This window comes from Myxocyprinus asiaticus, chromosome 42 (assembly GCF_019703515.2).
Source record: "Myxocyprinus asiaticus isolate MX2 ecotype Aquarium Trade chromosome 42, UBuf_Myxa_2, whole genome shotgun sequence".
NCBI classification, from domain to species: domain Eukaryota; kingdom Metazoa; phylum Chordata; class Actinopteri; order Cypriniformes; family Catostomidae; genus Myxocyprinus; species Myxocyprinus asiaticus.
The window spans coordinates 9,278,884-9,291,687 of record NC_059385.1 but is presented as its reverse complement, the minus strand read 5'-3'; the positions used below and the strand labels follow the sequence as shown (position 1 = coordinate 9,291,687).

Sequence of the window (12,804 nt, the reverse complement as noted above, 5' to 3'; positions counted from 1 at the left end):
AGCTAACTCGCAAACTCACTCTGTTTCTTATGGAAGCCCAGGAGTGCCATTTACAAAAGAATGAAGGAATAAATTATCAATCTATTAATTTGAAAATAAAAATGTGAATAAATAAACCTTTTAAAAATTTCAAGCACAATTTAAAAGGTGCTTTTAAAGTGCATTAAAAAGTGCATTTAAAAGACTCATTAATATACTCATTTATTGCTACATTTAATGACATTTTAAAGATGAAATAAATCTGATTTATTAATGCACAATTGTATTGTTAAATATAATGACATTTTTAAACATTAATTAAATAAACACATTTAAATATATCTTTATTTGTCCATTTATCAATTGATTGATTTATTCAAGTTTTTATTTTCAAATTAATAGATTGATAATTTATTCCTTCATTCTTTTTTAATTGGCACTACTGGGCTTCAGCTGGTATGGATTGACAAATGGTAAAAAAAAAAAAAGAAAAGTCAAACAATAAAGAAAAGCAACTGGCAAATGGATGAAGAAAAGCAATTACCAAATGCTTTTTAAAACGCCATTTAAAAGGTGCATTTAAAAATGACTTATTAATGTGCTATTTTATTGATAAATATAAGTATATTTTAAAACATGAATTAAATAAACACATTTAAATGTGTCTATTTATTTGTCCATTTATAAATTGGTTTATTTATTCACATTTTTATTTTCAGATTAATAGATTGATAATTTATTCCTTCATTCTTTTGTAAAAGGCACTTCTGGACTTCCATAATTTCTGGGTAATGGAGTAAGCACAAAGCTATTTTGAATAATCGTTTGAAGAACATTTTTAAATTTTATTTGATTTATTTGTTTGTTTTTTCAACAGTGGATGAATATTATTCTATTCGTGTTTATTATCAATACAGTTTGAGGTCTGTAATCAGACATAGCACTTGCAGACAGGACGTAACTGGTGTGTAGAGAACATTCAGCTCTAGCTGACTCTGCATCAGCTTTCCCCACTATAACTGGGACACTCTTTAAGTCAGTTTTTGTTTCAGTGCTTTGATTAAGACAAAAGAAACTAAACAGTATCAAAAGTCCCCCAGTTAGAAGTGAGACCTGTCCAGATGGGTGGAAACGTGAAAAAACAAAAATCTGAATTTTTTGGCTTATTTTGAACCACAATGCTAAGTATATTCTAAAAGTAACTTGGAAGTAACATTCAATGTTTGTGGTTAGAAAAGAGATTATTATTACAACTGGGTAAGAACTGCCTGCAGGTTGTTTATCATTGAACAGACACTTCCTTATATTCCCATTAGAAAGGAATTCCTGTAAGTAAAATGTTCACTTTGTATCTTCTTGTAGCAGTAAAGCATGGCACTAGCAGCAACAAAGTCATTGGTTTGATTCAGGGAACACACGCTGATACAAGTCACTTTGAATAAAATTATATGCCAAATCCATAAACGTCATTATTCCGAGTGACTTACAGTACACTTACTACAGAGGCTTACTTAAGGACACAATGGTGAAATGGGATCCAAGTAATTGTTCAGTTCATAGTTCATTTCTCTTTTTGGCATTTGAACATGCAGTCTTTGGAATACTAGTCCAACTCATTAACCACTAAGCTACAATTACCCCAACTAGATCAGGCTGGTGGAACTTGAGCCATAAAAAGCTGCTCATTGATTAAACAGAAAGTGTCTTCAGAACAGACACTCTGGAGAAAATCAGCTGAGCATAAAGAGCTGCCAGACTTATGTAACTCTTATTCTTTTTAAGCTTTTCATGTTCTCTTTCTGGATGTAAGTGATTGTAATTTCATGCTCTTAATCTTATGATTTTTAGGGCTCGTATTGTGGATAAGGGGCTGTATATAGTGCAACCTCCTGCTGTTGAAGTGGAGGTATTTATGTGTTATGTGAACTGAAGTGGTATTTGTTTTATTTTTTATTTTTTCCGCCTTCAATAAAGATTTAATGATAAGGATAGAAGAGATTTTTTTGTAAAAGCTGATTGGCTGGAGCCAAAATCATTTCTTCCAGATGTTGTCTGCTATTTAGCATGTGTTACATAATTTTCATGAGCTGCATATGTGGGTCTGTAAGCCATTTGAATAATAAAAGCAAATTTACAATCTTGTTAGAGTGGTCTGAAAAAACTCCAGCTATTTAATTGGCGGAGGCAACATTATACAGTTTGCTGAGTCATGACAAGGCATGCCGTGAAATTTTAGGACTCGGCATGTTTTCTTGCGACAAGCTTTTTGAAATTATAGTACAATGTGCAATGGATTTTGCTAGCTTTGTAATGTACATTGATGCATGGTCATAACTGGTCGCTGTGTAGTCTTCTGCTGTATTAATGGTTCATGTTTGCCTAGAAATAAACTTTTGTGTGGAAGAACCTCATGAGAACCATTTTATATTGCATATGACACATTCTCTGCAGAATATCAAGATAAGGAGGAGTTTCCTTGTTTATCACCTGACTATTGCAAGACCAGTCAAACAAGACTCATGTTTAAAACTCCAGGCAGTTCCTTGCTCTCCCTCCCTTTGGTTGTTCCCTTTATTTTCTCACTTTCTATCTTTGGCTGGAAAAGTATTTGCTCTTATCAAATGACTATTCAATTAAAACAGGGGTTAGATAATTACAGTATGTCTTTCCCATCAGAAAATACATGCGTACAGTCACCAGAGTTTTTTGTGTCATGTTTTTTTTCCGCTGTCTGAAGGTACTGCAGATTTAAAATTTACATACAGAATTTCCTTGATTTCCATGGAATTTCCAACTATTGGAATTAACATTTGTTATATCAATCTGATTATATAGCATTATATAATGTAATATTAAAGCAAAAGTTCCTCCAAAAATGTTCTGCAGAACACAAAAGAAGATTTCTAGAAGAATATCTCAGCTCTGTAGGTCCATAGAATGCAGGTGAATGGTGGCCAGGCCTTTGAAGCTCCAAAAAGCATATTAAGGCAGTATAAAAGTAATCCTTAAGACTCCAGTGGTTTAATCCATGTCTTCTGAAGTGATCCAAATGGTTTTGGGTGAGAACAGCCCAAAATATAACTCCATTTTCATTATAAATCTTGACATCAGCAGTCTCTTTAGCAATCATGATTTCAAACTCGATTACACTTCCTAGCGCCATTTAGCACTCTGCACATGCGTCAAACACTAGGAAGTTTAATCAAGCTTGAAATCATGATCATGTCTAGAGACTGCAATGGCAAGATGTACAGTGAAAAATTAGTTATATTTTGGTCTGTTCTCACCTAAAATCGATTAGATTGCTACAGAAGACATGGATTAAACCACTGGAGTCGTATGGATTACTTTTATGCTGCCTTTATGTGCTTTTTGGAGCTTCAAAGTTTTCGTCACCATTCACTTGCATTGAATGGACCTACAGAGCTGAGATATTCTTCTAAAAATCTTTTTTTTGTTTGTGTTCAGCAGAAGAACGAAAGTCATGCACATCTGGGATGGCATGAGGGTGAGTAAATAGGAGAAGTTTTATTTCTGGTTGAACTATTCCTTTAATGTTTTTGATGAATTTTGTTTTAATTGTTACCATCTATAGGTTGGTGGACTTTAATATAGTGCTTTTGCACTAAATATCTGCTCTCTGCAAGCCAATGCCCATGTTACACAGAGTTAAGTTTTGACCCTTTGATCGTTTAATATATTTTTGTATAACATTTCCTTGCATTTCAGGTTCAAAGGAATGTCACATTTACTAATAACTGATGAAATTATCTAATTTATGTATAAGCCCTCTAATACATCAATAGCGTAAATGTATTTTTATGCTGAAAAGAAGATAAAAAAAAACAGACAATTACACAGGCAAAAGTTTATAACAAGCACTAATGTTTCTTTCATTCAGTCTATTTCAGCTTTTTACAGAGGATCCTTGCTTCCTAAAATTTGCCACCCTTGACTCATGCCTGAGTGTAAAGAAAAGGGCACAAATAGCTAGAGTGCCACTTCTGTAGGAAGATAATTGCATTCAGGCAGTAGGCCAGCTGACACAGCAATAGCCTGCAAAGAATGATGTGGCATGATGGGAAAGGCATGTTGGAATCAGCAGTGATTTGTTTTTTAATGTTAAAGTTTTCCACCTGCTTATTGGTCAGGTTATTGGTTAGGATGCACACACTGAAACATCGGGGCCTTGAAAAGCTCATGACATAGAAAATCACCAGCCATAATTGTCTCGATCACTGTAAATCCTGTTTCCAATGTAAGCAATACAAAAATAGACCTTGTTTTTCCCTGAATTTTCCAATGTCTTAAATTGGAATTTTTATTGTTCTGTTTACTGTCAAACTGTCTTTCGTTAATTCTAGCATCATTTGTTTGCAGATGCCACTTGGTTTGATATTTTGGTATCTAATGCTATGACATACATTTTTTAGTGTCCACTTACTTTTTGGGGGCACTGTTTGATGCATGACTGCATATGAGTTTTGAGAAGACTGACACATACTTTTCCATAGATTGAATGTGACCTACTGAAATTTCCCTTAGTACATTATAGATGTGTCTTTGTTTTTCAAAGGAAATATTTATTCAAACATAAGGCAGGTCTCAACTGCTGCTGTCTGTGGTAGACATGAATTAATGTCTGTGTCAGCCAAGGATATATCCAATTTCAGTTCTGGGTGTTGTGTGTGCATGTTTGTCTGGTAGGACGTGGGGGTTGTTTACCTCTCTCAGAAGCTGAAAGATCATAGGGAACGTTAAAGAAACTGGTTCTAGCTGGATGCAGACAGCAAAGGTAGGACATCAAGTTTACAGACTAGCAACAATATGCAAAAGAAAGATACAAGGGGTTCTTTTATCTACACACACATAAAAAACAAATCTTGAAACTGCACTGAGTACAAAAATATGTAGAAAAATAACTAAGTTGTTTAAGTGACATTAAAATCCAACTATCACTCTTTGCAAAGGTACAAGTCTTGATCTGAACAGTGACGCAAATCCACTCTGGGAGCTCATTGGTCTTTCATTCACACTAAAAAGACCTTACGGTGGGAGGGCCTGCCGACAGCAAACAGTAGCAAACCGAGTCTAATGCAGACACCTAGTTTTAGTATTATATATTTAGTTTCTTTGAATGGTGCGATAGCTTTTGTGTCAGTTCAGGAGGAAATATCAAAACAATAACGCAACCATTTCATAAACTGACTGTCCTATCCCATGGTTAATTTGCTTTTACTTTTTCCACATCTCTCTCTGTCAGCAGGCTTAATGCTTCTGACATTAAGACAACAAGTATTTCACACTATTCATTGAAACATGATAATGGTACGGTGATGTAACTGTCATTTGTGTCTCTTTTCAAAGCCAAGGCTTAAATAGAAGCATTAGACAGTGTCATTATTGAGTGTTCTATGCAACTCAAGTCTTTCTACATTCTGTTCTGTGTACTGACCTATCTTCTTTGTTTTCTTTAGATCACAGTATACACTGCAAGGTGTGTCAAGGAAATTGCCTTCTTTTAATGAAAAAAAAAAAAAAGTTTTAAAGGCTGAGACTAATGAAGAAATGTCCAGATCTCACCCCACATTCAACAAAATTAATAAATAAAAATAAGGAATTACATTTTGCATAAAAAAAATTAAGACAGCTTTTGGATCCTTTACAATTATTTGCACTGTGACATTTTTTAATGTTTTGTATTTAATAACAAATAAGCATCTTACCCCCCCCAAAATGAAAAAAATTCTAATTTTTATTACTTTTCTGCAGACATTTTCTTGATGTCTTCATTTCATAATGCAAAATATAATATCTCATTTTCTATCTTTTCAATTTCAGGATGAAATATGACCTGGACATTTTTTGCTTTTCCATTTTTGTGAGGTTCAACCCTAAAGATCCAGTTTATGTGCAGGGTTGCTTAGCGTGAGGACAAAAGAGCAGCCTGTACCCTCTCTTACCCAGGGCCTCCTGCTAGTCTAAACCTAAACCAATCTGATCTGGACTACAGAGGTTCTTGATTTATGATGTGCTGATGTCTCATATGCACTCCCACACACACAGATTGGCTGTAAAGAGTGGCATTCCCTGAATAGTATTATACAACTTTAACATGTTTTGGGAGGAGCTACGTCTAAGAACATTTTGTTTTTCTCTGGATATACCAATCACCTCTGCTAAATTTCTGTAAGGTGCTGGTGTCTATATATATCCAGAAAGAAATTTTTATTTTTGTATTTTTAAAAAAAGTATCCATATATTGTTTTATGATAAACAAATGGAAACAATATTCAAATCTCTGACCACATCTCTTTATATGCCTTTTTTGATCCCTAAAATTGCCAGCCCTCAGATCAAAATGACGAACTCCCTCTTTGATAGGACAAACATATAGCCCCTGGCACACTCAGCAGCCAATAAGAGCCCACTCTGATTACAGTGCAAAATTCCCCCCTGCTGGCCATCTGCCAGGCGTGTTTTGGGAAGTGGGGAAAAGGTGACGCAGTGCAGATATGCATGACTGTGGCCCAGCACATGTGTTTATGAACATCTATATTTGTGTTAATAATAACAAGAAATAAATAATGTAATAAAAGTAGAAATGTTCAAGAAACCAAAATTCTTTTGCTGACATGGCAATGTTTAAATGTTTTTATTAATTAACAGAATTAGCTATGGATATATAGGCACAATAATTGCCATTTATTTTGTATAACAAAACAAAAATAATAAATACAAAAGTAATAAAATATAAGAAATAAACAGTAAATAAAAAATATAAAAATAATAAAATAAGGTATCCAGAAGTGCCCAAAAATGTATTTGTCCTATTTTACTGATATTTGTATCCTTTGCTATGGAGGATAGACAACAACCCTATCAGTAGGGCCGCAAGATTATGACAAAAATCATAATTGTCATTATTTCCCTTGATATTGTAATCACAATTATTTATTTCAATTAATAGAATTTACATTAAATTCCTTTTGTGTGTGTGGGGAGGGGCAAATAGGAAGCCATATTATTTATGTAAGTTACACCTCCAAAAACAAACTTTGTTCCTTAATTATCGCAGTTATATCGTTATTATAATGGAAGTGTTCTAGTTTTGTCACACCATTACTGATAGGCTTATGTACTCAATGAACATGTCTGCAATTGGTTACAATGCTCAACCACTAGATTTTAATTCAACAAGACTAAATCTAAGTAAATTTACTTTTGTAATTGATGCTTTTCACAATTAGTTAATTGCAGCAGCCGTAATTGTAATCTCGATTATTTTTTCAATTAATTGTGAAGTCCAACCTATCAGTAACAACTAGTAAACAAGTGTACTGGATCTCCTGCCACACAGTTTAATTAAAAATAGAACTATGTGTGACGAAAGCAACACACAGGACCAGCTGCAACCGGCACACGCCTATAAATTCAGAGTTTGACAGACCGGTCGCATCATTATCAGGTGAAAAACACACTCGGTGGATTAACCTCTGGGTGGGAATAATTATTTTACTTTCTGTCAGTTGAATTTGGATTAACAATTTCATATTACAGCAAGGTTGGTGAAAAAAACTTTCCACTCAATATTGTCAGATTATTTCCATATTTTTTATAATCCATTCAAGATTTGCTCCTGACTCTAAATGTTTTTCTGTAGTGTTGTGCTGCTGGTATGCTGCTTTGGGACACTGAGACACAATTTTTTATAGCCAATGCTTTTGAAACATTTAAAACAAAAGATAAAAGAGTTATCCCTTTGGAAGAGACTTGACATGGAATCAGCAGTCTGCTGAGGTAAAGTGGAACTGAAAAGATCATTTAGATTTGTTTGTTTTCCAAAGAAAAAAAAAAAGTTAATCAAAATTAAGATGATTCTCAGCCCCTGTTGTTTTGGTTCTCTCTTATTCCCCGTCAGGTGGTGAAACAAGAGGAGCTCTAGCAAATAAAGTAAAAATATCTTTGCTGCTGTTTATCTTGTCCGAATCTAAGCACAGAAAATGGTTGGAATCAAACCCAGCGACTTGCCACCAACTGCCACTGTCAAGTTTTTCGGAGCTGGTACGGCAGCATGTTTTGCTGACTTAATTACTTTCCCCCTTGACACAGCCAAAGTGAGGCTTCAGGTGAGAACCCATGAAGATCTTAAGTGTTTGAATCAATGGACTAATACAAAAAGCACATTAAGTACCTGATTAAGTCAGCCCTGTTTAGATAATCCACCTGTTGTGGCTTTCAGCATTGTATCATCTCATTTCAGATCCAGGGAGAGTCTAAAGCTACCTCAGAATTGGCAGCAGTGAAATATCGCGGAGTATTTGGCACCATAACCACTATGGTGCGTACAGAGGGTACAAGGAGTCTGTACAACGGTTTGGTCGCAGGACTGCAACGACAGATGAGCTTCGCATCTGTTCGCATTGGTCTTTATGACTCCATGAAGCAATTCTACTCCAGAGGATCTGAGAGTGTGTATCAGACTGTTTAGATGAATGGAGACAGAAATGATTGTGGAAATATAAGACCGATGCTAACAATCTGATCTATACTTTGCAGATGCAGGCATTGCAACTCGCCTACTGGCTGGCTGCACCACCGGGGCCATGGCTGTAGCTTTTGCACAGCCTACAGATGTTGTAAAAGTGCGTTTCCAAGCTCAAGTGCGTCAGACAGATGGAATAAAGAGATATAATGGCACAATGGATGCGTATCGAACTATCGCCCGTGATGAGGGTGTTCGTGGGCTCTGGAAAGGTGAGTTAGACTTGGCCTTAACATGTCATTCAAGGTTGATGTTGTCTGTTGGCAGTACACTTCCATGTGTCCTTGTTTTTCCGATTCTAGGCTGTATGCCAAACATCACAAGGAATGCAATTGTAAACTGTGCAGAGCTGGTCACTTATGACATCATCAAGGAACTCATTCTGAAATACAATCTCATGACAGGTATGGGGCCCGTGATATAAACCCTACACTATCACCATGGTTTCTCTGAAAACAGTTGCTGATGTTTTTTTATGTCCATGTTCCCTTTCTAGATAACTTACCCTGCCACTTTACTGCTGCATTTGGTGCTGGTTTCTGCACCACGGTTGTGGCGTCTCCGGTAGACGTGGTAAAAACCCGCTTCATGAACTCATCTGCAGGCCAGTACAGCAGTGCACTTAACTGTGCTCTCACTATGCTGACCAAAGAGGGACCAGCAGCTTTTTATAAGGGGTAAGAGCATGCTCTCGATTACTGTTATTTACAGTACATGGAGCAGTGAGTTCATTTTAACAAAGACTCCTCCGGTGCCATGACTGTGCCATTTTCATCTTCCCCAACAGCTTTGTGCCCTCTTTCCTTCGGCTGGGATCTTGGAACATTGTGATGTTTGTCTCTTATGAACAAATCAAGAGATTGCTGACTAGAACGCAGCACTCATGGGAGTAACCATTCTGAAGGCTGACTGAGGACATTTTGTTGTCAGTACCTTTTGACTGTGATTAAACAGAGGGGACAGTTCTCTTTGTAATAAGAACAGAGAACTCCCTGGGTCACCAGATTAAGTCTTATCTCAGAGAAAGGCTGTAGTTGTGACATATTAACCAAGCTCATCACAAATTAAAAAATTAGTTGCCAAAAATGTGGCTGATAAATCAATTTGCGCACATTTTGTCTTAGTTTCAGTGTTTTAGGGCACTGAGAGGAATGGTGTGAGGAGTTACATGTCCATTGTTTATATATATTTCTAAATTGTCATGAAAACTGGGTCCATGGTTGAATGAATGTCTGTATTTATACTATAAATTAACAAATAAAGCTTTTTTTTTTTATGTTAATTTCAGTTTTTAAACGATAAAACACACAAACCACATTTAGATCTGTTGTGGCCACATCTGCATAATTTACAATTGACTCCCTTTAACCCAAGAGTTATTTAATCAGATTGTATCAATGATCAAATCAATAGAGAGCCTGAGACCACCAGGGGCAAAACACTACACATACAAATGGTTCGCATTGCAATAACAAAGGATCAGCGTGGCTTCAATCTTCAATCTGTAGTTTTACGGCCTCTTAAACCAGACAAACAAAATCTTCATTATAACAGAGCTGTGAGATTCACAGCTGGAGGGAAAGAGGAAATGCATGTGTCCAGTAAACTACAAGAAGACAACTGCAAATCTGTGAAGTTTGAAAGAAAAATAGCATGTTTCAGGAACACCAGGATGTGTATCTTTTAGAAATATCATGAGTGTTTTTATTCCGGCCTGTACTTCAATTTGTTGAAATAACTGCAGTTGTGTTTTTCATTAGCTTTAATCTCATGTATTTAGTGACAAATGTCTTGTCCTGCTCTTTACAATAAGTGTACTGTTTTGACAGGTTAATTGTAAGCAGTAAACTAATGAAATACTGAGTAGAAATAACAGCAACTTCACTGGCTGGGCAAAATCATGGTCACCATATTCAGAGATTTGGGAAGGCACCAAGGTACCTTGGAAGCAAGGGCATAGCAGCCAGGGGGGACGTGGGGGACACATCCCCTGCACTCTTTAAAAAAGGTGATTCAGTCCCCCACACTTTTCCAAGCTAAACCCATACCGAGTCCAAATGGTAGATTTGTACACAGTATTCTTTTTTTTTTTTTTTCAATTTGGAATGCCCAATTCCCAATGCGCTCTAAATCCTCATGGTGGCATAGTGACTCGCCTCAATCCGGGTGGCGGAGGACGAATCTCAGTTGTCTCCGTGTCTGAGACCGTCAATCCGCGCATCTTATCACGTGGCTTGTTGAGCGCGTTACCACGGAGACGCAGCGCGTGTGGAGGCCCACGCTACTCTCTGCGGCATCCACGCACAACTCACCATGTGTCCCACCGAGAGCGAGAACCACACATTATAGCAACCATGAAGAGGTTACCCCATGTGACTCTACCATCCCTAGCAACCGGGCCAATTTGGTTGCTGTGGAGACCTGGCTGGAGTCACTCAGAACGCCCTGGATTCAAACACATGACTCCAGGGGTGGTAGTCAGTGTCAGTACTTGCTGAGCTACCCAGGCCCCTGTACACAGTATTCTTTGCATTTTGTTATTTTGGGCTGATTGAGCAACCATCCAGCCAATCATAGGTGAGTTTCATGAGCTGAAATAACCCTTACATAATAGACCTTCAGTCAGACAGTCTAATCAACGCAGCTCCGTTCCTTTCTATAAAGTTGCTTTCAACAATGCTCGTTTATCCATGTTTTTTATCGGCATTGATGTTAATCTAAACGAATAATCTAGAGATGAGGAACACACAAATGAGATTTATTTATCGGTGTATCGTTCTTAACTGGCAGCATTACGTAAAATGCACGGCAGGAAAAAACAAAGGACAATCCTTCTTTTAAGCACAGATTGAAGTGGAGTTTATATCAGTGCCTGAGTCTTCATTAAGATATACTTTTTACATTATGTTTGAGAGGTAACAGTTTGATGTTTTTGTGTGTTTTTTTTTGTTTTGTTTTTTTGCCAATTTAAGCATATTACTTGATCTGTGTTAAATATGTAAAGCTATTTTTAATATCAGCTCTTGTTTTTTACCTCATTGTTGGTATGCAGTCGACAAACTGTAGGAAAAAAGATAGATCTGCTGTGTTCTTAGAACACTTAGGCATTTTACTGAAGTCAGTAGATATTGACTGGGCACTACCATCTCACAGGACCTGTGTGTGGGAGACACACATTGACTCCATTGTGAAAAAGGCCCAGCAGAGGTTGTACTTCCTTCGCCAGCTGAGGAAGTTCAACCTGCTACAGGCACTGCTGATACAGTTCTACTCAGCAGTCATTGAGTCTGTCCTCTGCACTTCAATAACTGTCTGGTTTGGTTCAGCTATGAAATCAGACATCAGCAGGACTGCTGAGAGGATTATTGGTTGCCCCCTGCCGCCCCTTCAAGAACTATACACTTCCAGAGTAAGGAAAAAGGCTGGAAAAATCACTCTGGACCCCACTCACCCTTTCCATTACCTTTTTGAACTGTTGCCTTCTGGCCGACGCTTCAGATCTCTGAGCACCAGAACCGTCAGGCACAGGAACAGTTTTTTCCCTCAGGCTATCCATCTCATGAACAGTTAAATTGCTGCATTGAGCAATAAATATGTGCAATACACAGTTTAGTCTTTTTTATATTTATCCAACACATCCGACCTCTTCTGCCATTTCATTCCTCTGAAAAAAAAAAAAAAAAAACATTTGCAATGTACATAACAGATAACAGATTTGTATTAGATTTGCACTTTTATTATTATCTATGTCTTGCTGCTGTTTTTGTATTGTTTTTGTATTGTTGTACACTGGAAGCTCCTGTCACCAAGACAAATTCCTTGTATGTGTAAGCATACTTGGCAATAAAGCTCTTTCTGATTCTGATTCTGATTCTGAGATATGTAGACATGCAATTTTATACATGAAAACATAAAGACGTTATTGAAACGTATAATAATATAAGACTATTATTGTTGTCTTTTGATAAAAGTCATGTTCAGCTGCTCACAAACTGTAGGGAAATTATAGATTTGCTTTGTTCTTATAATGCATAAAACCTCTACTAAAGTCTCTTTGTAGGTCTGTAGACATATACATTTTAAAAGATGAAAACTTTCTTTTGATCATTGATTCAGTGACTAACTCATTTCACACAAGATATCACCAGGTGGCATCACCAGAAATGGTCACTGAACGAATCATTAAATGGATCTGAATGAATTTTGGTGAACGGACAAAACACTCGAGCCACTTGGATAAATCTAAATCCCACAATGCACAAGTACAGGGTAAAAAATCT

General features: G+C 36.7%; 1 protein-coding gene across 2 annotated transcripts; it reads left to right on the top strand.

Moving 5' to 3' along the window:
- The first annotated feature begins 4,686 nt into the window (after positions 1 to 4,686).
- Positions 4,687 to 12,389, top strand: LOC127432959 (mitochondrial uncoupling protein 2-like). 2 transcript variants are annotated; one of them, XR_007895820.1, is made up of 11 exons: positions 4,687 to 4,774; positions 5,457 to 5,476; positions 5,821 to 7,543; positions 7,643 to 7,779; positions 7,901 to 8,108; positions 8,243 to 8,450; positions 8,539 to 8,736; positions 8,827 to 8,928; positions 9,021 to 9,201; positions 9,312 to 10,532; positions 11,678 to 12,389. XR_007895820.1 is itself a non-coding variant. In XM_051684503.1 (10 exons), the coding sequence occupies exons 5-10, from the start codon at positions 7,983 to 7,985 to the stop codon at positions 9,415 to 9,417; spliced, it is 921 nt and encodes a 306-aa protein (XP_051540463.1). In that variant the 5' UTR covers positions 4,687 to 4,774; positions 5,457 to 5,476; positions 5,821 to 7,543; positions 7,643 to 7,779; positions 7,901 to 7,982; the 3' UTR covers positions 9,418 to 12,389. The 2 variants fall into 2 exon arrangements, 1 of the variants encoding a protein (XP_051540463.1); XM_051684503.1 differs by having other exon boundaries at positions 9,312 to 12,389.
- Positions 12,390 to 12,804: the final 415 nt, after the last annotated feature.